The 26,034-nt window shown below is 42.4% G+C and overlaps 1 protein-coding gene across 8 annotated transcripts; it reads left to right on the plus strand.

Moving 5' to 3' along the window:
• Window positions 1-312: 312 nt before the first annotated feature.
• KCNJ15 (potassium inwardly rectifying channel subfamily J member 15) lies at window positions 313-26,034 on the plus strand. 8 transcript variants are annotated; one of them, XM_028727170.2, is made up of 5 exons: window positions 313-600; window positions 938-1,009; window positions 7,840-7,897; window positions 10,165-10,302; window positions 24,837-26,034. In XM_028727170.2, exons 4-5 carry the CDS (start codon window positions 10,286-10,288, stop codon window positions 25,978-25,980), a joined length of 1,161 nt encoding a protein of 386 aa, XP_028583003.2. In that variant the 5' UTR covers window positions 313-600; window positions 938-1,009; window positions 7,840-7,897; window positions 10,165-10,285; the 3' UTR covers window positions 25,981-26,034. The 8 variants fall into 8 exon arrangements, with proteins under 8 accessions (XP_028583003.2, XP_077783462.1, XP_028583002.2 ...); XM_028727166.2 differs by lacking the exon at window positions 313-600 and adding an exon at window positions 660-810; XM_077927336.1 differs by lacking the exon at window positions 10,165-10,302.

Here is a 26,034-nt window from a genome sequence, read left to right on the forward strand (position 1 = left end):
AAAAACCATAATGCCCAAGACATCCTGGAACCATTAAGAGTGGCAAAATATAGCTCTCTTTCTCAACACTCAGTGTTTCCCAATGTTTAATTCTCATGTCTTGTAAATAACAAAGGAAATGCCACACACAAGAGATCAAAAAGAAACAGCGGTGCCAGCAATCAGCTGGGAACCATCGATATTCTGGGCTATCAACTCTGTCCATGGTTATTGCCAGACCTGCACATTAAGCTAGACCTGCTGTGTGTTTGCCTCACAATCAACCTGCCATTTCCCTAAAAGGAAGGAATATTCAGCCATTTCTCTTTCTCTTTTTAAAAAGGATAATATCAAGATTTATTCAAAGCTTTTTACACTTGTTTATTTGGGCAATAAGGTCATGAAGGGACTTTGATCAAGTTTCTTCAAAGATTAACTGACATCCTCTGAAAGTACATCAGTTTCTTTTCAATCAGGTATTTGCTCAGCTCCTGACAGGGTGTTGAATTCATTAGAATTATACGGTTTCCTGGTCTTCGCTGTAGGTTTCCTTAAGACATGCTGCTGAAATCACAAAGTCTCCTCTCAGATTCCTTCCCTCCCTCTGGCTTCCTCATTCAGGTAATTCCAACTCAGAAAAGGCTCTTTCTAACTTGTTTTTGACTGACAGCAAGTACGAGGGGACGTTGGGTGGGAGTGTGGAGGGGAAGGAGGGCTTTCAAAAGCACGCACAGATACATTACCTGAGGGACACACTCCTTCAAGGAAGGGCCATCCAGCTTGACATGAGAGTAACTTCAAGAAAGGAATCTGAACTTTGCTCTTTTACAGGTAAGAGGAAATTATAAGGAGGAATGCATAGTTCCTTAGCAATAGCTGAACAACATTGCACAGAAATGCAAAGCTGATGATTAAGACTTGTCCTGATTATTTCTTTTTTTTAAAATCCCTTTTAAAGTTACTCAAACTATCTGGGAAGCCAAGCTTGCTGAGTGCTGATGAAATTCTGTCTGGGGAAAGAAAAATAAAGGTATGTAGTTCTTGATGGGTTATCCTGATGATCTGAGGTGCTACAGGGTGGTGACGGTGATAAATCCCTCAACTTTACTTTGCCAGTCCTTTTCTTGGGCCATTGGGTTTTTGTTTTGTTTTTTTAAAAAAAGAGTTTCCAAATGCTTATTCTGCTCAAAGACCCTGGTGTTTTTTTTCTGTTCACTTTTCCTTTTGGTTTTTTAAAAAATCATCTTTAATTGCTGTATTTCTTAACTCGATCAGAACTCTTTAAAGTCTCTATTAACTATGTGCATAAGAAGGTATTCCACAAGAGTTTTTGTACTAATTATAAGGAGGCATAAAATAAACAACACTTGCATGAAGAATACGACCGTCTTATTTCCAAGCGTATGAAAAGTGAGATAGAATTGCAATGCCCACCATTAATTTGCGGCAACTTAGTCATATATCCCCTTTTAGAACGTACGCCTTAAAACAGATTTATAGCAAAATTAATATTTCCCACATTGTGCTAATTCCAGAAAACAACAGATCTAGATGTTTAATGTGAAACGGGAAGATGTATGCTATTTTTAACTTCAACGGGTTAACCTTTTTCTTTTTGATTTATTGATATAAATTGTGCCCCTTTGCTGTTCAAATCATGATGCCTTTACTTTCAGTATCTCTACTATTATGTTTTAAGCCATCAATCTTAAACAGAGGAATGAACATTAAACAATACCATAATAAATAAATAAATGCCTTAGTTCGCAACTAGATAAACATCTTAGTGCACAGCTTACTTTCAATTCCCGTTCATTTATATGGCAGAATTAAGCACATGATTACATTTCTCACATTAAAAATAGTGGGATATAGAGCTTTTGATTTTGCTAGGTTTGTCCAATAGCATTTTTGAGCTCACTAAACAATGTTAATTTGTAAGTTTTTTTTTTTTAAACTGTAAATAAAAATGCTATGACCAGGCATCCATTTGTATGCGGAAGAACATGCAAGGCCTAGAGAAAGAAACAGTAGTCGTTGGCCTGAATTCTTTAACTACATAGATATTGTTTTGTCTGAGATATGATATATCTACATAACTGAAAATTTGTGTGCATGAAGTGTTGATCCCAAACATTTAGCACATCCTGATGGATCTGGGGGAAATGTAATAAGATCCATCCTAGACATAACACAGAATATGGCAGAATACTAAGGTTAAGAATTCTAGACTAAACTACTTTAGATTGTTGCAGGTGAGAGGCAAAATTTTTGACTACTCCCTGCACTTTAAAAATTGCCTAAACCAGCACATTATGAAGTTTTAATGCTGTAGGAAATTTAATACATGTAGGAAATCATTTATGTAGAGCAATCAAATTTATGACACATAGATGTACACCTCCACTGAATTCTGAAAAGGTACGGTCCAAAATTCTACCACCTAAGTTGACCACTTCATTCTGTGCATGTCCCTTTTCAGTCAAAGGCTCCCTGAGGCAGCTTACAACACAATCTAACAAAATTGTACAAATCATGCCAAGCAACCCTGTTCCTTTAACTAGCGGCAGTGTCCAAAATGTGCTTCCCTTGCAGGACCTTGGGATGAAGGGGGGTGGGGAGGAGTAAGAAATCAAATTAATAACAGTAATTTCCGTAGTAATTTGTAAAAGGGCTCTTGATGACAAAAAAATCCAGAAAAACCCCCCAAAATTATTCAAGAAGCATTGAGGTAGGTGCACCACAATTTGTCTCTGGCCAACCCAGAATTACTTCAAACAAGTACACAAGTACGCAAGACACACATCCAAAGACTGTACCCATTTTTAGATTTGGCTTGGACAGACCTAAATGTGTCCAAGGTTCAGGTTTTGTATCTGATCCTGGTTAAAACAGGTTAAAGCAGATCTTTTAAACTTGTTCAGTCAAGCAAAGAAACAAGTCAATGTGGCAATCATAAACTCAGGGACTCCAAACTTCTTTTTTGTTTGTCCTGATTTTATAGATAGTGCTGTTTCTTCCACTTTATTGCCCCAGATATCTTTAGCTAACACAGACAGCCGGCAGCCTCTGGTAAGAAAGAGAGAGCTAAACCTTGAAGTACCAGACGGTGCTGAGGTGCTGAGCCAAAAACAACAGAAATTAACTATTCTACATACTGCCCTGAGACTGCGTGTTTCAAATCATTTTTGGCTTTTTAAAAAAGCCACCTAAGTAAAATATGGGCATTTTTATATTATTTCTCCTTTCTCTCTTGCCCCAAAGTATTTTTGTCTGTCTCTCTATATGCAGAAATTAAACGCAGAAATATACCAGATACAAGTTTCTGTATTAAAGAGTTAAAATCAAAGTTTGCCATCTCACAGAACCCATTAAATGTCAAGTGCCTGAAGGCTGCTGCCCTGCTGTTCTGTTCCTAACCTACTGGAAAGAAGGAACACTCATGAATGAGTTACTACAGACTCAAGCAGCACTTTACTATTGTGTTTCTACAGCATGGGAGACACTGAGGAATGGCCGGGAAGTGAGAATAAATAAGGGAGAAATTCCTGCTCTTGCTGTATCATTGAGAATGGGGCTGGGGCAAACATTCATCAAACCAGTGGTAGCCAATGTTGGTGCCCTGTAGGTGTTGTTGACACTAACGTTAATCAGCAGAGCCAAGGTGGGCATTGGAGTCCAGCAACAATCTGGAGGGGACCACATTGGTCACCCCTGCCTTAAATCCTCCAGCACAGCAAGTTGGGCGGGAGGATTTGCTATTTTCCTGATTTCTGTGTGAGAATGGGTGGAACATTGGGGTTGGGTGCACATCCCATAAACCTAGGGACTCCCTGCTCCAGGATCCTATAAGCTATTATATGGAACTGTCCCTTTCATGAGAAGGGCTGTCATTCAGTGGAAAAGAATATACTTCGTTGTCAAAAGGTCCCAGGTGCAACCTTTGGCAAATCAAAGTAGGACTGGGAAGGACCCCTGCCTCAAACTGTTGCCACTCAGTGTAGACCATGGGTAGGCAAACTAAGGCCCAGGGGCTGGATTTGGCCCAATTGTCTTCAAAATCCAGCCCGCAGACAGTCCGGGAATCAGCACGTTTTTACATGAGTAGAATGTGTGCTTCTATTTAAAATGCATCTCTGGGTTATTTGTGGGGCATAGGAATTTGTTCATTTTTTCTTCAAAATATAGTCCGGCCCCCCACAAGGTCTGAGGGACAGTGGACCGGTTCCCTGCTGAAAAAGTTTGCTGACCCCTGGATACTGAGCTAGATGGACTGAGAATCTGACTTGGCATAAGACAGCTTCCTCTGTCACAGTTTGTGGGAGGAAGGTTAATTTGTGCTGGAGAAAGTGCTTTCCACTTCAGTCTCCATTAACCATTCACAAAGGACCTTTTAAGGTGAAGAAGGGGGCAGACAACCCCTAAGAGTTTAGAGGATTGCAGGGAGAGGAGAACTGGAGTTGGAGATGTGTGCCACTCATCTTTCATCCTTTCATCCATTTCCTTCTCCTGTTAGATCATAGCTACACCACCCAGGTTCAGGGTTGGGAAAGAATTAAGCTCTGCCCTGACCGTATTGAAACCTTGCTGCTGAACAACTCAGATTTGAAGAGCTAAGCTCCTTACCTAGTCCCAAACTAGAGTGGTAAAGCATGGGGAGGGAGAGATGATTTGTACATCTCCAACCATAACTTCTTCCCACTTCAGGATGCTGTAAGCTCTGAACGCCTTTGCTCCCTTTGCAGTTCCAAGAGTCCTTTGGAAGGTTTGCTTGAATGGGTGGAAGCACTACTATCCCATTACCCACCCAAAATGAGTGATTGAAGGTGACAGACCCCCTCATACCTTAAAGGATCCTGGAGGAGGCAGAATTGGGACAAGGCTGCATGGTTATAGCATGCAACTCCTGGCCCCTGTTTTACTCCCCCCAATAAGGACAAGCAGGCTGCTTGCTTCCTTTCACCCTGTTAGCCTAAGTGAGGGCTTGCACCTGTCGTCTGCCTTCACACTGCCAGAACTCCATGACCCAGCCACATCCTTTAGTCTTCCCATTTGGGGTTTCTTTCTATGATATTTTTCTGCTTACTTGGGATTTCTGACTGTCCACACCATACATTTACAGCACATGGCTTCCCCAAAGAATCCTGGGGGTTCAAGGGTGCTGGGAATTGTAACTTTGTGACATAGCTACACTTCCCAGAATTCTTTGGGGAGAGCTATGTGCCTTAAATGTGCCTTAAAAGTATGGTGTGGATGTGACTTTCTGCTGTCCCATGTGTTTGTCTAATAGGGCATGCCTAGAAGTATGATGCATGGGCAGAATGCAGCCAAATTTAAATCCCCTTGGTGTCCATCAGAGTTACGTACTTAAGCTTTCTATCACAATGAGAAAACTTCCTACCTTTATCTAGACTGTTCCTTGAGTTTCAGGGCATCAAGGTCCTCTATAGCTAGAGGCAGATCAGTAGCGTGGAGCCTTAGGTAAGTCTTCCCTTGAAAAAAGTTGATGAATGGCTTTTGCTCAAGGCTTACAGCCATATTTTAGGCCAGGGGAGGAATTTTCCACCAGGTCAAACTAGCTAATGTCTTGGAGGGTGACTGTGGGCTTGTTGTTGGACTTTTTTCTTTGAGGGAAGGCTTTGTTTAGCTTCATTTGCTTGGATTATGTAGTGATATTGTGCTGCAGGCACCTTAAATCAGGGCACCTGCTCTCTGCTTGTGGTACCACCAGTCCATTGCCTGGATGTGGTTTGGTGGCTAGACAGGATGACTAGATGCCCAAGAAGGCACTATATAATCTCACAGATGATTTCAGCAGCTATTGCTTCTAATACAGAAAAGATAAAATGCCGGCCAGCTCTATCTTCATACATATTGGTTGCATTTTGTTTTTCCTGTGTCATGAAGAGGATTGAAACACACGTCAAAATAAAATTCCCTGGATAGCACTGGTTAGTGGTCAGTTAGGTCTCAATGCATCACTGCACATTTACCAAATTTGCAGTATAAACATACATGGCTGCTCAGAGATAAGCTCCGCTGAGTTTAATGGGCTTGCTCCCAGGTAAGTGGGTATCAGGTTGCAGCCTTCGATGAACAAAGCGGGAAACCAACAAATAAATTAGCTCAGGATGCTCCTATGCTGTCCAATCAAGAACCACATACAGTGTGTGAGAACAACAACACTGTGGTACTGTAGTTATCAAATTCATCTTATGTACAGTGGTACCTCGGGTTACATACGCTTCAGGTTACATATGCTTCAGGTTACAGACTCCGCTAACCCAGAAATAGTACCTCGGGTTAAGAATTTTGCTTCAGTATAAGAACAGAACTCGTGCTCTGGCGGCGTGGCGGCAGCAGGAGGCCCCATTAGCTAAAGTGGTGCTTCAGGTTAAGAACAGTTTCAGGTTATGAACGGACCTCCGGAACAAATTAAGTACTTAACCTGAGGTATCACTGTATTTGAATTTAGGTTTAGAAATCATTTGTAGAATCTTAATGGCCATTCCTTGTATGCTTATTTTCCACAGCTGCACTGCCATATCAGTGTTTATGTTCTGTTCCCACCAGTCTCAACCCAGCTGATATCCATCATCAGCCTTAGTACATAACTGAAGTATTTGGCAAAGGCTAATATTTGTTGTTCTGTTGCAACAGGTGACTTGGAAAACACCATAGTAAGTTCTCACCTTCCTTTAGTCCTGGAAAAGTCAATGAAACACACAGTTATGTGTTCAGATTGTCACATTACCATTGCCTGGATCTGATTATAGAAATCTGCTCAGCGACAGTGAACAGTCCTACATTATTTAGCACAATCGTTTCAGGACTCAGCGTTTGACGTTCTCAAGATTGTTGAACTTTTGAGCAGAGACAGGACTGTAAAAGAACAGTAATAAAGATAAGATAGCATGAAATGTAAATAAACAAGCACCACACCACCTCATTTTGCTGAAGTTATGTGCAATTGATAATGGAGAGGTTTTCATCTGTCTTCTTTTGAAATGTAGCATTGCAAAACTTTCCATAACAAAGGATAGTCAGCTACCACCTAATCCCCAAATTATGTTTCTAAAAGCATTCTGAAGGTTCTTTGATGCACATTCCATGGAAGGGATTTTGGCTGTGCTGGACTCCATTGTTTTCTCTAATTTTTAGATGTTGCTCACATGCTTCAGGACAGTTAAGCATGCATTTAACTCTGCAATAATTGGAACCAAGCCCTTCACTGACACACAACCACAGGCAAGGGTGATTTGAATTGTATCTGCAGCATAGAATGGGGGTGGTGGTGTCTCTGCTGTTATAGAGACCCCACCCCTCCTTCCCATTACATTAATCAGAGCTAAGCTGAACTAGATGGGCACAGTTTGAACTAAAACAACAGCAGGAACACTTAGTTGGCATTGTTGCCTTGTTTTGGGTTCTGGAGGACAAAAGTGGGGCAAGAAAAGCGAAGAAGATGCCACATATTATCACAGAAGACTAGCAAAACTTCCCTAGGGGAAGCCTTACATTTTCGAGAAGTGCAGGATCCTGCTGTCCCTGGCCCCAAATTGGTCAGCAGTCCTATCAGATATGCAGGGGAGGGGGCACACTCTGTTATGCGGCTCAGAAGAGGGAATAAACACACTGACTCCATCTGCACATAGACTGGGAGGTCAAAGAGGTATTCTTGCCTCCTATGGCAACGATCTGCAGCTCATCACCGTACACAGAGTAGCAGCAGTATAACACAAAATAGAGCAAAAGGATGACTCAACTCTTCTTAGGATGTAGAATGAGACCTGGTGGAAGTAATTTTATTTGATGGCTCTGACAGCATTTGCTGCTATTTCCCTCTCCCCCATCCACCAGCCCCTGAAAAAGAAGCAGGAAGAGGCTGCTGGTTAGCTGGCCGAGCATTTTGTTGAGTGTAAGTTGTTTTGCCTCTCACTCTCTGTTTGTTTTCCTCAGCCTTGTTTCTTTGATAGGCGTGCAGCCCTGTGTGTGTCCCCTCTCTACCCTAAGCCATGATTTGTCCCCAACCTATTGCTCTCCCTATAGCCTAACTGTCTTTTCTGGTATTCCTGCACTTGATTCTATGTTCTCTCTGTCCTGGAAAAAATGCTACACCTGTCCTAAGCGAGAACTTCAAGGTCATCTATAAATATGCTCCATTTAGCCCCTGGCACCTCTAGCCAGCTTTTCTATTTTCTCTGAAGCATGTTTCCTGCTGTGAGTGGAAGTAAGACCTATTGAATTTAATGGGGCCTACAGCCAGATAGGACTGCAGCCTTATTTGCATTCCATCTCTCCCTCCAACCAAGAGCTGGTCAGCATTATGTGGCCATGCTCAATCCTCATAGAAATGGCCCGCACCCAAATAAAGTTGTACTCCAGCAAACTTTGGGGTTCCCTCTTGTGGGCTGATAACTCCCTCAAGTGGATGTCATTTTAGCTACAGAAGGCTTCTGGACTTTGAAAATAGGGGGAAGTATGGGTTAGAGCAGTGCTGGAAGCCTCTGGGGCTCTTTCTTTGTTATATTTCCCTGACATGCTGGTTGCATCTTCCAGAAGTGAGAAAGAGATTTAGGTAAGCTCACAATGCAAGCTAGCATCCAGCAGCAGGCAGTGTCCATGCCGAGAAGGAAAAGCATCATTGTCAGTGGGCTGGTTACTTGTCAAGCATGCTGGTCTGGAAAGTCAAAGCCATTCAGGAGGTAAAGGGGGAGTTATCATCTGAAAACAGTGCCAGTATGTAGGCTCCTTCAACTCAGCTTCCACAAATTCATCCCTTGTCTCCTATGCTTCAAGCATAAGCATAAGGAAAAGACAGCCAAACTCTCTGCCTTTCATGAAATGCTGAAATCTATTAACTTGCTTTTCATTAAAGAAAGGATGTGAAGCTGCAGCTGAAAGCTATCATTTCATTATGGAAAACTCAATAGTTTTCCCTGTTGAGCTTTGATGTTTTCACCTCCCTCATAAAACATCAATGAATTCAAGGGACTTATTGACATAGTATTGAACTGGAACAAAGAATCATGGCATCTTGCATTCTTCTTGTTTTATAATTCTTTTGAAACATGGTTACTCTCCTCTGCTTATTTCTGGAAATCATACTCAATTTCAGTGATTCTTGTAGAACACAGTTTCACTTGCAGGCACTAGGCTACTTGCTCTGAGACGCGTTCATGTTTCACATTTGAAACAACAGGTAGGACCAAATTCCTCTGGAGCACTTTCCTTCCTTTCTCGAAGAATGTGCAGAAATGGAAAAAAGGGGGGCATTTTTTTTCCATTTGTTGCATAGAGAGCAAGAAAACTTGGCACATTCGCCAGCCAAGTACTGGAATTTGGGTGGGTCTCGGAAAAAGCACAGACTTCAGTGGAAAACATATATGGGTGTGCGTGTGAAAAAGTATTTTAAACTATAAATTGACCACATACATAGATTGGTGAGAAAAAAATATATATATGTAAAAATAATCTAGAAACGGATCATGAAATTTTTGCTAGAAGACAAATCATTTTGTCCCAGGAAAGCACCATGGACATTTGTCAAGCTCAGTTATATTAATGGATCCCCAAAGCTGTACTAATTCTTAGAAGGAGGGAGGAAAGCTATAGACTCCAGTTGAATGTGTAAACAGAATTTTTTTTTTATTGGAAATGGGAATGGATGAATCAGTCTGTTTCTGGTCAGTGACACTTTTGGAAGTGTTCAATCTTAAGTCCATTCCTTCCTGTTTCTGCATTAAGCTGTACTGTTTTCTTTTCTTTTCAACCCCCCCCCCCCATAAAAAATCACATTTAAATAGTTTTTTTTAAAATCTCTAAAAAAATACAATTCAACCCGTGTGTGTGTGTGTGTGTGTGCATATGTGTGTTACAAGATTTGGTTTGGATTTTGATTCACTGCTTTCAGAAGCAGCATCCATAAATATGTGCATGCATAAAAATACGCACATATTGTTCAGGTTCTTCCTTTGAAATGAATTGGCCAGTCAGTGTTTGCATGTGTTGCATGCGCATTTGAGCACCTGCAGTTCTCTTGATTGAGGCAAGGCTGGTGTCAGAGATTGACGTATTTAAGCACCTGCTGGTATCCAGCGGTTTGAAGAGATGTCACACTGCAAAGACCGCATTAGCTCCTGCTCCTTCTCCTCACTGTTGCCACTTTCTCCTTTGTTGTTCCAGAGAGGATGAACAAGTGCAGTAAGGAGGAGGAAGCAGCCACTGCCACTGCTCACTAGCTCGCTAGTTTTCTCCTTGGCAAACAAGAAGGCAGCATTGGCAAGGAGAGCAACAGCAGGTGACAATGGCAGCAAGGAGGAGGTAGGCCTTGCCCAAAAGACCAAAGGCTTTCCCAAATTGAGAGCCGGCAATGAGCCGTGGTCATGAGTGATAGGGGCACCAGCCATAGATTTTGTGTAGGCCCCATGCTGAAGCTTTAACAATCTACCCCAAAGGTTATTTCAGCTGATTGTTAATCATTCCCTTTCCTTTGTGTACATAAACAGCAATTCATTCCATGGGTTTCTTTGTATTTAGCGTATGTGTTAAATGAATGCAAACATTTTCATATTTTTTATGTGCTTAGCACAGGGGTGTGTTTAGCCTCGTGAACTGGGAAGGCTTCTCTTAAAAATACAAAGGGATTGAATGTCTCTCTTTCAATTAAAAGCCATGCCAAGGTACAACCCTGTTGTTTTTTTAAATGTAGAGTATTTATGCTTTGGGTGTGTTTCAAGATAAGTGTGTGAAGAGTAGGGATGCCAAGAGAATTCAATAAATGGACATGGGAGCAGAAATGGCCCAAATTCGCATGTTCACCCAAGGTCAGGAATGGAAATCATGTAAGCAATCATGTAGCAGGATTTGCTGTAACTGTTTTTGATGTTTCCCTTCCACTGATATGCATTGAAATTAATTGCATAATTAATTACATAATTTATTATGTTAGTTTTGTCCATAGCAGTTAGAAATACAAAAAAGGAAGGTTTTAGCAGAAGCCAAATTGTGGAGAGATGAAACAAGTGCTGATTGTGAGGAACACAGAATAGGACAGAAATCGCCTCCATACCTCCATAGTGAGGAAGGACTTTCCTATCTCCAAAATATTTCAGAAGAAGGGCTTAGCTAGTGAACATATCACCCATGGTTCTTCTTTTCTTTTAGCCTCTGGGCAATATTCTCACAAGCTTTAATTCACAGAAGAGATATGCGGTTTGCCCCACCACAATGTGTGTGTATGTGTGTGTGGATAGATAGATTGACAGATGGGTGTTGTCATTATTTTTAATGGCATTTGCTCACATACAGGCATATTCAGATTATGGATTGGGAGTTGTTGCAAAACAAACCTGCTTCCACAAATGATTGGACTTTTTGCAATAAGGAAAGTGGTGAGAAAGTGTAGGCCAACACAATACATGCTTGATACAACATTGCTTAATCTCTCCACAAACAAATCAGGATGGGTGCACATTAAGCAGGTTATCTGGAAGCAACCTAGGAATCAAAAACCAACAAAGTATAAAGCCAAAATCCGCAATATTCAAACAGACTTTGTTATGATATATGTATTTTTAAAAATGGAGAGGAGGTGCACACTTCATATAACTGTGGCTACTTAGAAATGCCAAACACTATTTCTAAGGAGCACATTGTACAGAGTCTACTTCTGAGTAAGCTTGCATTGAATTGTGCTGCAAAAAGAAGAAAAGAACGTTTGCAAAGTGGTGGGGCTTTGCTGCTTTTTAGTATTTAGGTGAACAGACCCCTGCATGAATGTGGCAATTGGTGTGTGTGTCTCTGCTGGGGACAGCGGCAAGGATGCTCAGCTCCAAAGTTTTACAAATAATAAATAACATAAAAATGGAACTGGCATGGGGAGAGAGTGGTGTTGCTTAAATCAAAAGGTTGGAGAGGGCCTTGTAGGACAGCTAATGTAACCTGCTGCTTGCTGCAGGAAATCTGGAGCTAGATCGCCCCATAGAGATGGCAGTCCAGCTTGTAGATCTTCAGAGGAGAAAAACCCACCACTCCTCTAGGTAGTTGCTTTAACTGGAAAACTCTTCTTCTGTCAGTAAGATGTGGCATCATTCATGTCACAGGCAGTCGTTCAAGGTGACTGTGACACCTGCACATCCATATGGCAATTTGCTGACTTTAAGGGCAAATGCCAACAGCTGCACATTTCCATGGCGAAATAATGAAAGGCCCCAGGATTGCAAGGAAATTGAGATACATGGTGATATACAGATTTGCAACGATGATGCCATGTGTGGAATAATCCTATGTTCTAGGAATCTCCTAGTTTGGAGAGCTATGGCTAGTGATTAATTTCTAAAAGTGTGCCAAGGCTAATATACCACTCCATATATCATGGATGCCTTGCCACTCACCCCACCCTGAGGAGCTGCTGTGCTCAGAGGCAATGGCTCCAATCTAGATAAAGTTAATAATGCTCAAGTCTCACTGAAATCAGTGGACAAATTATCTGTCGTAACCAACTGAAACCCAACTGATGCCTGTGGGACTTAGTCATGGTTAACCTTCTCTGGACTGGGATCCATTTCATCAATTTTGTTTTGTGTATCTTGCCAGGGGAAGCTCAGCCACTGATGACTTCTGGCTGAAATACAGACCTTGTTGTGGCCTTCACATAACACATAAAAATTCAAAACACTGTGGTCTGAAGGGTGAAATTCCTGGTGGGCCTGGACAACTCATTGTGCCTTAATTCCTCCTGCATAAAACATCTACTTCATGGGTTTGTTATGTAAGGGCAGCTAGTCTTGAGTTTGAGGACCAAGGGGAGAGTCCTATGACTAAGACTACTGGGGATTGGCTGACTGTGTAAAGTAGAGAAAGTGATAGCTTTGAGATTATCAACAAAGCTATAAACACAGAAGGTTAAGCAGAGGCATAGGAACAACCATCCTGGGTTGGATATTAGCCACAGTAGAATGTGATGTTGAGGAACTAGTGGGGAATAGAAGTGGGAGGGTGTGGAATTGGATGGATTGCAACTGAAGCAGCTGGATCCTACCAACTAGTGCTGGCATATATGTGCAGAATTAGACACAAGGGCAGGTGTGCACTAAAACACCATAGATTTTTAGGTCATTATAGCATTATAGATAATGGCTGCATTCTTATGCACACTTACCTGGAAGTAAGCTCTGTTGTACACAGTGGCATTTACTTCTGAGTAAACATGCACTGGATTGTGCTGTAAGAGGATTGCCTTCATTAACCCCCCAGTTCAATTGTCACCTTAATAGCAAACTCCCTGGGTAGACCAGCCAATCTTCTGCCTCAGCTATCCTCTCCATCTGCAAAATGGGGATAATGATATTTTCTGATCTTTAAAGGTTGTTGTAACAGTTACTGAAACTTTTGGGCACTGTGGATCCAGTGATATTGGTGCATCCCCACGGATACTATATATAGTCTAGCCTGAAGTTGCAACTGAGATTGCAGCTGACAGGCAGTGCAGAAGAAAATAGATGCCTTTCTGATGTGCGTGAAATCTTGATGTGAAGACTAGTCTCAGGAATGAATGCACAGACTACTAAAACTGGTGTAAGAAGTGTCTAATGCAAATGTAATGCCTGCATTGCTGGGGGATGGACTAGAAGACCCTTGGGGTCCCTTCCAACTCTCCAATTCTATGATTGAAAACCTGTGAGCTTAAGGGAGGGGAAGGGAAAAGTGCCCCAGATTTAATGAAACAAAGCATTCCAGTGAATCTGCTTAGCTAGTTATCCAAAGTTCCATTTCACTACAGTGGTACCTCGGGTTACATACGCTTCAGGTTACAGACTCCACTAACCCAGAAATAGTGCCTCGGGTTAAGAACTTTGCTTCAGGATGAGAACAGAAATCGTGCCCCGGCGGCGCGGCAGCAGCAGGAGGCCCCATTAGCTAAAGTGGAGCTTCAGGTTAAGAACAGTTTTCAGGTTAAGAACAGAACTCCGGAACGAATTAAGTACTTAACCCGAGGTACCACTGTACTGTATTTGCAGTACTCTTAATTTCATGTGTACAATAAGGCCCTCACTTTCCAATGACTTTTCCTTTATGGGTGTTACCGCTATAGTGCAATTCAGAAGTAATCATAAACTTGTTATCGGAACTCATTATCAAAAAGCACTGCTTTATATGGCTCATATGTTTTGAAGTCAAAAACCAATTCAATGAATGTTAACTGCAGGATGTAAAATTGTGTGCTAAAGAGGGTAAAAGTTTTCCCTCCTTTCTTTGCTTGTGATATTTTTGAGCCCCTGCCATATGTCTGCATCCTTTTAAGATGCTGAAGCAGTGCTGATATAGAGAGAAACAAAGACTTAATGAAATTTGACACATACACATGAAAAGTAGCAGCCCACCAAAATTGTATCTGCTACAACTCAGGGTGGCCATTCTAAGGATGGTTCCCATCTGTCAATTTTCTTAGTCTTCTAGTCTTACCTTCCATTCACCACATTTCCAGGTCACGGTGTGAATTCAAATTTTTTAATTTTTTTTGTTCTCATGAAAATTCATCAGCCTCTTAGTATGTGTTTATACATTTTTGTCTAATACATACATTTTTGGAAGCAATTTCCCCTCCTATAAAGCATTATAATGATATTTTCGCTAATATGAATTTTTATGCACATCCCCCTCTAGTTTGTAATTTTTTGGTTGGTGAACTGCACCATAAAATGAGAAGGGTATAATTGGAAGTATAGCTGTATTTTGGCTCACATATTGTTGCAGAAAGTGCAAATGAGGTGAGTTCACATTTAAATACAAAACAATACTGCATGTCTTTCTCATCCCTAAGCCTAACAGATCTGGCAAAATAATGAATTATAGTTCATTAATGAAGAGTCTCTCTGGGAGATTAATCATTGCAGAAAATGCCATACTATCTACAACAAAGCTACAAAACAAAATTGTGCTAAAATTATTGAAATACATGTCTGGATTCAAGAATCCACTAGCCTGGCCAGCATATGAAATAAAACAATGAGACTATTTTGGGAAGTCCCACTGAATGCAATTGAAATTGATTGAATAGTCCGGGAATGCACATTAAAATAACAACTCCCCCAATGATGCAATGTTTGTTTCATTTTTGGATGGCAAACCAGGAATCCAGTGAACTCCTGGATCCATTCTAGCCCAGACCTGCCATTGGCAAAAATGTCCTGGAGCATGAAATGTATTCATTAATAACTAAGTGCTATAAAAAGACAGGAATGTCTGTCTCTGTGTGTGTGTGTGTGTGTGTGCGCGCGCGCGATTGGCACACTGTTTAGATATTAAGCCAAACAAGTATGTGCTACTTATACATGCCTATAGTATTATCAAGTGGTGATTAATAGTATTATTTAAAACAATACACTTTAGGGTGATGTGCAGCATATATCTTTAGGTCCAAGTTATGCAGGGTTAAGCCTGGGATTATTCATCTTGGCACACAACTTGTAATAACTTTCAATACATAGCCCATACTGCGTTGGTTTCATATTAACAGCTGGAATATTGTTAATGTGATATTTTCCCCAAGGAATCCTGGGAACTATAGTTTGTTGAGGAGTGTTAGGAGACCACTGTTCTCCTCACAGAGCTACAATTCCCAGAGTGGTTTAACAGTGAATCCCTCTTCCCAGGGAACTCTGAGAACCCTTACCAAACTACACTTCCCAGGATTCTACAGTTTCCCACGACTGCTTATGGTAGTACAATACTGCCTTAAATATATAGTGCAGGTGGGGGCGTTATTCTTTGTAGCACTGATAGCTACCCTATATGCTTTTTAAGAACGATAAACAAACGAGCCTTCATGCACACGGAGAGCTCCATGATGTCATGGATTGCTGCATAATATGAAGAAGCCGAGAGATAACGGTAGAAAAGACCAACCATTCTGGGCAAGCTGTTTTAATTGACAGGAGAATGACTATGCTGAGCTTAACAGATCACCAGACTGGGGGGTAGCAGGACAAGGCACTTGTCTCTGTGTCACTCTTAATTAATAAGCAGGAGTCTGTGCAGACATTGAAAAGAAAAGAGAGATTAGAGTATGGAGAAAGTGATGCCAGGCAGGAGGCCCATCAAAAATCAAGGGGAAAGGGGAAACTTGAAACTAGAGCACTGCAAGAAAGCGAAAGGCTGGGAGTGATGCCTGAGTTTTGTTCTTGGCTCGCTAGCCAGTCATTACAGGGATCTGCATATGACTAGGCTCCTTTCCTCCTATGTAAGTAAAATGGGGATATAGATACTTGCCTTCTCTGCAGGACTGTGGTTAGGATTAATTAATGTTTGCTTAGCACTTTGAAGATGTAAGCTGATACAGAGCTGAAATGCTCAGTGTTGTTTTCGCATGGGCATGCAGATGATAAAATCTCTTGGTGACCTGCAGTTGAGATCTGGCACGTGGAGCTGTAGGAATGGAAAGTTTAGCTCTTCAGTGTGCTAATATCTGTAGAAACACTCTGTCTTAAAAAGGCAGGTAATATTCACACAGCATGAACTGGGGCAAGAGTGTGAGAGAGGGAGAAGTGGAAAATCACTGAACTCTGTTTTGGATGTCAAGCTGTGCTAATGAAGATCCACTGTGAAGGTGTCCAAATTCAAGGAAGTTGGCAAGAGAGAAGCAAAAGGCCTGAGTATGTTGCAAGTCTGGAAACATCATTCATAAAATGAAACGTAAAAAAAAAAAAATAACCGTCTGCTCGCAGCAGGGAATGGGGGATTCTTTGTGTAAGGTGCTGTCTCTATTCCAGCAGCTTTGTTAGAACTCCTGCTGCTAAACAAAATAGCAGATGTAAGAGTCACTGCATTTTAAAACGGTTTTGATTTCCATGAAAAAGCAATTCTGGTCAACCAACATCAAATGTAATACAGCCTACTCTTTGGTCACTAAATAACAATAGCAATTTGCAAGCCTTTCACTGTTGCATGGATTGTGGCAGTAATCCTAAAAGCTTTGCCCACTCATACATCTAACACAAATCAATTGAGATGTCTCCTAAAATAAATAGTTTATTAGATTTGCTGAACGCTTTGTCCATAAAGTCTCCATGAAGGCATAAGATATTGTTTGATACACCAACCTTCTATCCAAAAGAAGGCTCTAAACAGAACTATATGAACATTCTTTGATATTCAAGAGGTTAAACTGTTGTTGTTGTTTTTTTGGCAAATGTGTAATTGGAATATATTTATATGCCCTTAAGGAAGCACGGCTATTTTAAATGCTTAAGGTATTTTAAAACATTGAAGTTTATCCATTGATTAAGATTAGCTAGTACCTGCCACAAACACTTGTGTTAGTAAGACATGGGTGACACAAGTAACTGAGCCACAGACCGCAAAATGTTGCTCAAAGAAACACAATCAGCTCAGGAAATATGGACACACCAGCCGTAAACTAGTATACAGTGGTATCTCGGGTTACATACGCTTCAGGTTACATACACTTCAGGTTACAGACTCCGCTAACCCAGAAATAGTGCTTCAGGTTCAGAACTTTGCTTCAGGATGAGAACAGAAATCGTGCTCCGGCGGCGCAGCAGCAGCAGGAGGCCCCATTAGCTAAAGTGGTGCTTCAGGTTAAGAACAGTTTCAGGTTAAGTACGGAACTCCGGAACGAATTAAGTACTTAGCCCGAGGTACCACTGTATGTCACCCCAAGAGCTGTTTGACAGTGGAACAGACTCTCTTGAGAGGTTGTGTACTCTCCTTCATGGGAGGTTTTTAAGCAGAGGTTGGATAGCCATCTGTCATGGATGCTTTAGTTAAGATTCCTACATTGAAGGGGGTTGGACTTGATGACCCCCGGGGTCCCTTCCAACTCGATGATTCTATGATCGTTTTTCTGTGCACAACAGGCAGGGCAAGCATTGGGATTCTCAGCATCTTGCCAAACTACAATTCCTGTAATCATCAGGATGGTGCTATGAGGCAAGTGCATTTCAAATGCAAAACTGTACGTGCTCAGAGTTGTTGTTGTTGTTGTTGTTGTTGTTAAGCAGTGTTGGCAAGCTCTTTCCCTTTCTCCGAACATATCAGTTGTAAAATATGGAATGTTGGTGTGGGAAGAGGAATGATAATTGTTGGCTTTGCATGGCTGTTTATAGCTCTAACCAGCACCATCATAAGACCATTAAGTCCAGAGTACAAAATAATCCAGGGACGCGGGTGGCGCTGTGGGTAAAAGCCTCAGCGCCTAGGGCTTGCCGATCGAAAGGTCGGCGGTTCGAATCCCCGCGGCGGGGTGCGCTCCCATTGCTCGGTCCCAGTGCCTGCCAACCTAGCAGTTCGAAAGCACCCCCGGGTGCAAGTAGATAAATAGGGACCGCTTACTAGCGGGAAAGTAAACAGCGTTTCCGTGTGCAGCTCTGGCTCGCCAGAGTAGCTTCGTCACGCTGGCCACGTGACCCGGAAGTGTCTGCGGACAGCGCTGGCCCCCGGCCTCTTGAGTGAGATGGGCGCACAACCCTAGAGTCTGTCAAGACTGGCCCGTACGGGCAGGGGTACCTTTACCTTTACCTTTACAAAATAATCCAGCCTCACCACTGCCCTGCCAATATCTTCCAGGGATATAGGCATCTATTTTATTGCGATCTCTGTCCTACCCCAACTTCACAATTTTCATGGAAATGTTCCCCACAAATAGATCATTTATTTATCCCGTCATATGAGATGGCAATGGAAAAGAGATATCCATTCTTTTATTTTAGTTCTGTGTCACAGCAGAAAAGCAGGGGAGCATTTGATGACTGATGTGGCAAAAGGAATTTTTTTTCATCTCAGTTCAAAATTGGGGCGGAGAGCTCATTGGCCCCACTGTACATCAAGTGAGATTGACAGGGCTAAGAAAGTGGACGGCACATTTCTGCGAGTTAACTGGAATATCCAGTCTTACGACAGAGAATATTGGAATAAACAAAGCAGAGGTTTGGAAAGAATGCAATCTTTCATGCTTCCAGGCAGAAGTCAGTCAAGCTAGGAGGGAGGAGGTGGGGACGCAACTAGCCTTTGAGGATAAGTTTACTGCTTGCCTCAGGGTCTTTTCCTAGTACCACCATTGCAACAAAATTGAGTATCCAATGGCCCCTTGTGGCAACCAGCCCCTATTCTGACAAGCATGGCAGAGGAAAAGGGGAGGGGGGATACTTCTGCCAAGGGAAAAAATAAACCTCCATGGATTTCTGTGGGCTTTAAGGATATAAACAACAGGAATTCAGGATCACATGAGAAGAGAGATGATGAAAGAAACAGAATGCAGGAAGTTGGGGTGGGGTGGGGGGAAGCCAGGATCGGATGGGATCCATTCCAGGATAAGAAAGGAAGTGACTAAAGTGGATACGTGAATGTTACCTAATAAAGAAACACAAATGGAAAGAGGAAGGCACCAAGGACTGGTGAGATGCTATTCTAATGCTTCTTTAACAGGTCAGGGATTCAGAAAGGCAGAGCTTTATAACCTCGATAATAGAGAAGACACTGCCTTGAGACACAGTGAGAAAAATGGCAAAATCACTGGAGCCAAGGGGACAGTGGCCAAGAGTGAGGCTGTGGCCCTTCTGTACAGGGGCAGGCTGATGCTTGGGGTGTTGAACTGTGTAAGAGAGAGCCTGGAGCGCCTTCACCCCAGGCACAATCCTGGGAAAATGCTTTGCATTGTTTTGGAAATTCACAGCTTAATCCTCACTCTGCTATGCCAGAGGTGAATGTGGGCTCATTAGACACTGAAGGCCCTAAAAGCCTGCCCTGTGTCCCAACTAAATTGGTCATGAGGGCCTGATAAAATTGAGAACCACAGGTCAAGCCATGAGGGCAAATTGAAAGGCATGCTTGTGGGTTGCTCCCAAAGCCTGGAGTTCCTATCTTCTTCTTCTTCTTCTTCTTCTTCTTCTTCTTCTTCTTCTTCTTCTTCTTCTTCTTCTTCTTCAGAGGCTTATCACCCCAAGGCAATGTAAGACTTCAAATAATAATAATAATAATAATAATAATAATAATAATAATAATACATGTTTAATGGCTGGAGAGGGGATTTCTTCTCTTGTGATCTGTGCATGTGTGCACTTTCTTTTAGACTTGCTTCAGGAGATTCTGAGTTGTGAAAATAGGCAAATTCCATGCTAGGGATCCTTGGAATTGAAAATGTAACTGTTCATATCATAATGCTGTTTTCCAAATCTGTGGTGCAGCCGCTTTTGGAATGCTGTGTTCTGGTTCCCTCACCTCGAAAAGGATAGAGTTGGAAAAGGGTCTGAAAAGGACAATCAAGGGGACGGAGCGACTCCCTTGCGAGGAACAGCTGCACCATTTGGGACTTTTTAGGTTAGAGAAAAGTAACAAGCAAGAGATAACCTGGTAGAAGTTTATAAAAGTATGCGCTGCATGGAGAAAGCAATAGAGAAAAGCTTTCCTCCCTCTCTCGTGGCACAGGGATTCATGCACAACCCACGAAGCTGAATTTTGGAAGATTGAGGACAGATAAAAGGAAGTGCTTATTCGCACTGTGCATAGTTTAAACTGTGGAACTCACTCCCACTGGAGGCAGTGATGGCCACCAAAAGATTAGACAAATTCATGGAGGACCAGGCTATCAGTGGCTACTAGCCATGAAGTCAGAGGCAGCATGCTTCTGCATTCCAGCTGCTGGGAGTCATAGGTGGGCAGAAGACTGTTCTGCTCATGCTCTACTTGGGGGTTTCCCCCAGGCATCTGGTTGGCCACTGTGAGAACAGGATGTTGGACCATTGGCCTGATCAAGCTACCTTGTCTTGTGTTCTTAAGAGTCAATAGATGGAGATGGAGGGGCGAAATAAGGAAGCAGGAAGACTCTGTGTAAGCTGAGGAGGAAAAGGGGAAATTATATCAGCAATATATTTGATGTTTTATCACATTTTTAACATTCTGTTGGGAGCTGCCCGGAGTGGCTGGGGAAACCTAGCCAGCTGGCAGGGTATAAATAATAAGTTATTATTATCATTTGGATAGGCGGGACATTGGATGGGGACATGTTCTTGTAGCGTGACATGTGAGTGCAATGATGGACTGGATGTAGGCTAAGAAGCCAAGATCTAATCCATAAAGGCTGTAGCACAGTGGTTCTCAACCTGTGGGTCCCCAGATGTTGTTGGACTACAACTCCCATAATCCCTGAGCTCTGGCCTTGCTAGCTCGGGGTGATGGGAGTTGTGGTCCAACAACATCTGGGGACCCACAGGTTGAGAAAGGCTGCTGTAACATCTACTCTGCATGCAGAAGGTGCCAGTCTCCATCCATGACATCTCTAGGTTGGGATGGGAATGCCTCTTGTCTGAAACCCTGGAAAATTGCTGCCAGTCAGTGTAGACAGTTCTGAGCTAGATGAACCAATAGTCTAATGTGTTTCTATTGTCCATCCTTTCGGCTGGCTGTTGTGTGTTTGCTTGAGGATTGCCTAACAACCTTTTCAACTGCCTCACTCAGACACTGCCTCAGGGTTAAGGTGTTCCACCAACCATTTGGGGGCAGCATTCCCCAACCTGGTGCCCTCCAGATGTTGCTGGAATTCCGCTCACAGCATCCCTGACCATTGACCATGTTGATGGGAGCTGTAGTTCAACAACATATGTAGGGCACCAGGTTGGAAATGGCTGACTTGGATGTGTCCACCACATCTCTTTCCCCATCTTGTTTCCCTGGAACATACAGTGCAATATATTTTGTCTTTAATCTGCGTTCTAGTTCCAGGTCTGTTTGTTCATTTAAAAGATTTCTAGACTGCCATTCAACCATTGGATTCCAGGATGGTTTTTAATAAACATTACTTAAAAAATGAAAATACAATAAGCAAGAACTTTCCAAACTGTGTGTCGCGACACGTCAGTGTAGGTGCAGGTGTGCACTGGCGGAAGAAGGGGGTGCGGTAGATGCGGTCCGCCCTGGGTCTCATCCCTGAGGGGGGTGACATCGCCACCCTGCCCCCCCTGGAACGCTCACCGCTTGCCAGGGGGCACAGCATGTGTGGCGCTCCGGGGGCCAGAGAAGCTAGCTCCGCCTCTGGTTGCACGAACACTACCCATGCTCCTCCTGGGGCTGGAAAGGGGTTAGTTTAATCTCTGGTTTGCTAGTAAAAATGAATTACAGTGTTGCGAAATGATGCATGTCTAAAAAGTGTGTCACCAACATGAAAAGTTTAGAAAGCTCTTCAATAAAGCATAAGTTCATCAAACAATTACAGACTGGGAGGCATCAAAAGCTAAAGTCAGACTAAAGCAATATCATGCTTTATAATGCCTAAGCAAATCAAAGTGTTTTAAGTCGTTGTCATGTTGGCACCAGGAAGGAATTCTCTGGGGAGGGAATTCTAGAGCTGGGGCACTATTGCAGATAATGGAATGAATGAATGACCCTCTTCTTAGTGCCTACATAATGCATCTGAGCTAAGGACAGTACTTGGAGAAGGACCTCCACTGAAGATCTTATGGCATGGGCTGGCTGGTATGCAAGGTCCTCTTTTAGATATTTGGGTTCTAAGCTATTTAGGGCTCTAAAGTTAAGTACCAGCCTGTCGAATGCGTTCATAACCTGAAGCGTTCGTAACCAGAGGTACCACTGTACATAGTTAGTCTAGCCTTCTGGCTGTCTCTCACCACCTCCACCTCCAATACTTGAGGTGTGAAATTGACTAGGCCAGAAGGTTGCTTATTTCCATGATCTGTTAACTAGGAAGGAATTCAGTTTTGAGAGGTCAGTTGCAGCCCTCTTCATTAGTGGATTTACGCACTCCTGTTGTGGCAGGAGCTGCTTGATTTCTTGTAATTCCTGAGTCATGTTTTTGCACGCTGGACTGCCAACACCCAAAAGGGCAGTATGTTAAAAGAAGAAATGAGGATTAGTTACCTTGGCAAATTAATTCTTGCCCTTGCGTGACTATAGGCGGCTCAGTTCAACAATTCCTTATGGGTTCACGGACTCTGTTTTGCAGATGGAGCTTCTCCACCCCTATTCTGGTCAACAACACAAGGGCTTTTCCATTCATTTCCTACTTGTGTAAATGAATTTACCATCTTCTCCCAGTGGCAAGTATGGGTGACTCACACCCATGCTCCATTTGTACGTCAGAGAGAAAGTAACAAGCTGCAGGATGAAGATCAAACCTTGGGGAGCTGAGAGAAAATCTGGTACAGTTCTCTGTCCGTTGGTTAAAAAAACCAAACACTATATTTTCTTGTCCAAAGGTTGTGAACAAGTACCATGCATTTCTTCTCAAATGGTTTTCCGGGTTGGGATTTGCATGCCATTACCTAAGCTGCATTTCCACCAGCCCATGTTCCAGTTGTTAGTCCGTTGAAACTAAGGCACATTTTCTGATGGACTGCCCCTCCCCCTCTCTTTATTGTTCTTGCTCACATCATCAGGACTTTGTCTTTTTCCTCCGGACATGTTGCAGTGTGTGTGTGGGGGGGTGGGGGTGCTGTTTTTACTGTCACACAAAAGTTCTTTTACTGGGATCCTTGGTGTTTTCCCCCTTCTCCTTTTGAGCTTTCAAGAGTTGTCATATGTGAGCTGGTTAAGGAAATAGAAATAAACACAAATTTACCTTCAGCCTGCCAGCAGTTATGGGTGTAAACATAAATATTCTTTTACTGACAAAACAGGAAAGTTGCATTAGTGAATAATTACATTGTTATCCTGGGTTGGCGCACATGTCTACTACAAGTACGTTGATTTCCAGAAATGTTCTTTTAAGGAGTTACAAGGGAGAAGTATTTCTCTCTCTCTCCTGTGGTTCATAAAAATGAATCACTTATTAAAGTTCTCTCTTGAAGCCAAACAATGGAACAAAACAATGCTAGCTGCATGAATTGCCAGAGTACAAAGGATGCATGGGGTTTTTTTGTGGGGGGGATTTAAGCACAGGAAGTTTTGTTATTGGAAACTCCTGCTAACTTGCTCTGGCCTTGTGCTGCGTAACCACTGTCTGGTCGTGGAAGCCGTGTCTTTTTTTGTCCCTTCAAGCTGGCAAAGACAGGCACCTCCTGCTTTTTGTGTGCTTTGTTCAGTCCTGGACAGAGGCACACTTCATCTCCATCTGCATTGAGCTGGGATTCACAGTAAACAAACTTTGAGAAACTTGTGGTCCAGTCCCTTCTGTGTTTGCTAAGGGCAGGGCCCATTGCTAGAAAGCTGAATTTGTGAATTGCCTCCTGTTTTTTCCACTGACTCTTTGAAATTGGAGAGGCCTATGATGTAAACAGCCTTGAAGAGCTTTCAGGTGCAAATATTTCTTTCTCACGCTCTTTTCTAGGCATTCACAAGATTGTTTGCTTTTATTTCCCCTCTAACACAGCTAGGCATTGAGGACTTGTGAAAATCGAAATCAAAATGCTCATTTTAAAAATCTTTCCCCCCAGCATTTCTAAGGGAGACATAATTACAGAACTGATTTGGAAAATCATAGCTAAATTGGTCTAGTGTTAATGGAATATTTGTCTCCTGAGTGGATCACATTCAGTAAATTAATGTTGTTATTGTTTTTTTAAAAAGAGAGGCCTGTCTTCTTTCCATAATAATAAATATGAGAAATATTTTAATACAATGTAGGACTGAATTGATAAAATTACTTTCTGGACTCTTGAGTCAAGTCATTTATATTGACATGAATGCCAGAGAGGAAATTATATTACTTTCTGCTTATGAAATTAGCTTGGTGCAACATTGCATGCTGATGCCAGAAACTTTCAAAGTGTAGCAGATTTTTGCCCATAAATATGGAATGTAATCATAATCTGGTGATTTTAATATAGTCTGTTTTATCATAGCTTTGTTGTTGTTCTTTTAAAAAACTATTTCCCCCATCTATTTAGGTCTAAGACACTGACAATGGAAGCCACCCAGATCAATATGTCACAAGCGCCACTAGTGAACGGCAACATCACTGCTAATCCGAAGAGGAGCAAACCTCGTGTGATGTCCAAAAGTGGCCACAGCAACGTGAGGATCGACAAGGTCGATGGCATTTACCTCCTTTATCTTCAGGATCTGTGGACCACCGTCATCGACATGAAGTGGAGATATAAACTTACCTTGTTTGCTGCTACCTTTGTAATGACTTGGTTTCTTTTTGGAGTCATCTACTATGTCATTGCCTTTCTTCATGGAGATTTGGAAGGGAACAAACACCCACAGAACCAGGCCCCCTGCGTCATGCATGTGAGGTCACTCACCGGAGCATTTCTCTTTTCTTTGGAGTCACAGACTACCATTGGCTATGGCTTCCGTTACATCACAGAAGAGTGCCCTCATGCCATCTTCCTTTTAGTTGCTCAGCTGGTTCTCACCACCTTGATCGAGATCTTCATCACGGGGACTTTCCTGGCCAAAATTGCCAGACCCAAAAAAAGGGCCGAGACCATTAAATTCAGTCACTGTGCTGTCATCTCCAAGCACAATGGGCACCTGTGCCTTGTAATCCGAGTGGCAAACATGAGAAAGAGCCTCTTGATCCAGTGCCAGCTGACAGGAAAGCTTCTCGAGTCCTACGAAACTAAAGAAGGTGAGAGGATTCTGCTTAACCAAGCGACTGTTAAATTCCACGTTGACTCCGCAGCAGAGAGTCCATTCCTGATTTTACCTCTGACTTTTTACCACATATTGGATGAGAGCAGCCCTTTAAGAGACCTTTCACCCCAAAACCTGAAAGAAAAAGAGTTTGAACTGGTTGTCCTCCTGAATGCCACCGTAGAGTCAACAAGTGCCGTCTGCCAGAGCCGAACATCATATATCCCAGAGGAGATCTTCTGGGGTTTTGAGTTTATGCCTGTGGTCTCTCTCTCTCCGAATGGGAAGTACGTTGCAGATTTTAGTCAATTTGAGAAGATCAGAAGATGTCCAGATTGCACCTTCTACAGCATGGACTCTGAAAAACAAAAACTAGAAGAGCAATATAGAAAAGAAGATGAAAGAGAAAGGGAGCGCAGGACAAGGTTTTTACAGCAAAGCAATGTTTGATTTCTCATCCAACACCAACCACAACAAATATTTATACAGCAAGAATTATCATCA

Source organism: Podarcis muralis, chromosome 4 (assembly GCF_964188315.1).
Source record: "Podarcis muralis chromosome 4, rPodMur119.hap1.1, whole genome shotgun sequence".
NCBI classification, from domain to species: Eukaryota; Metazoa; Chordata; class Lepidosauria; order Squamata; family Lacertidae; genus Podarcis; species Podarcis muralis.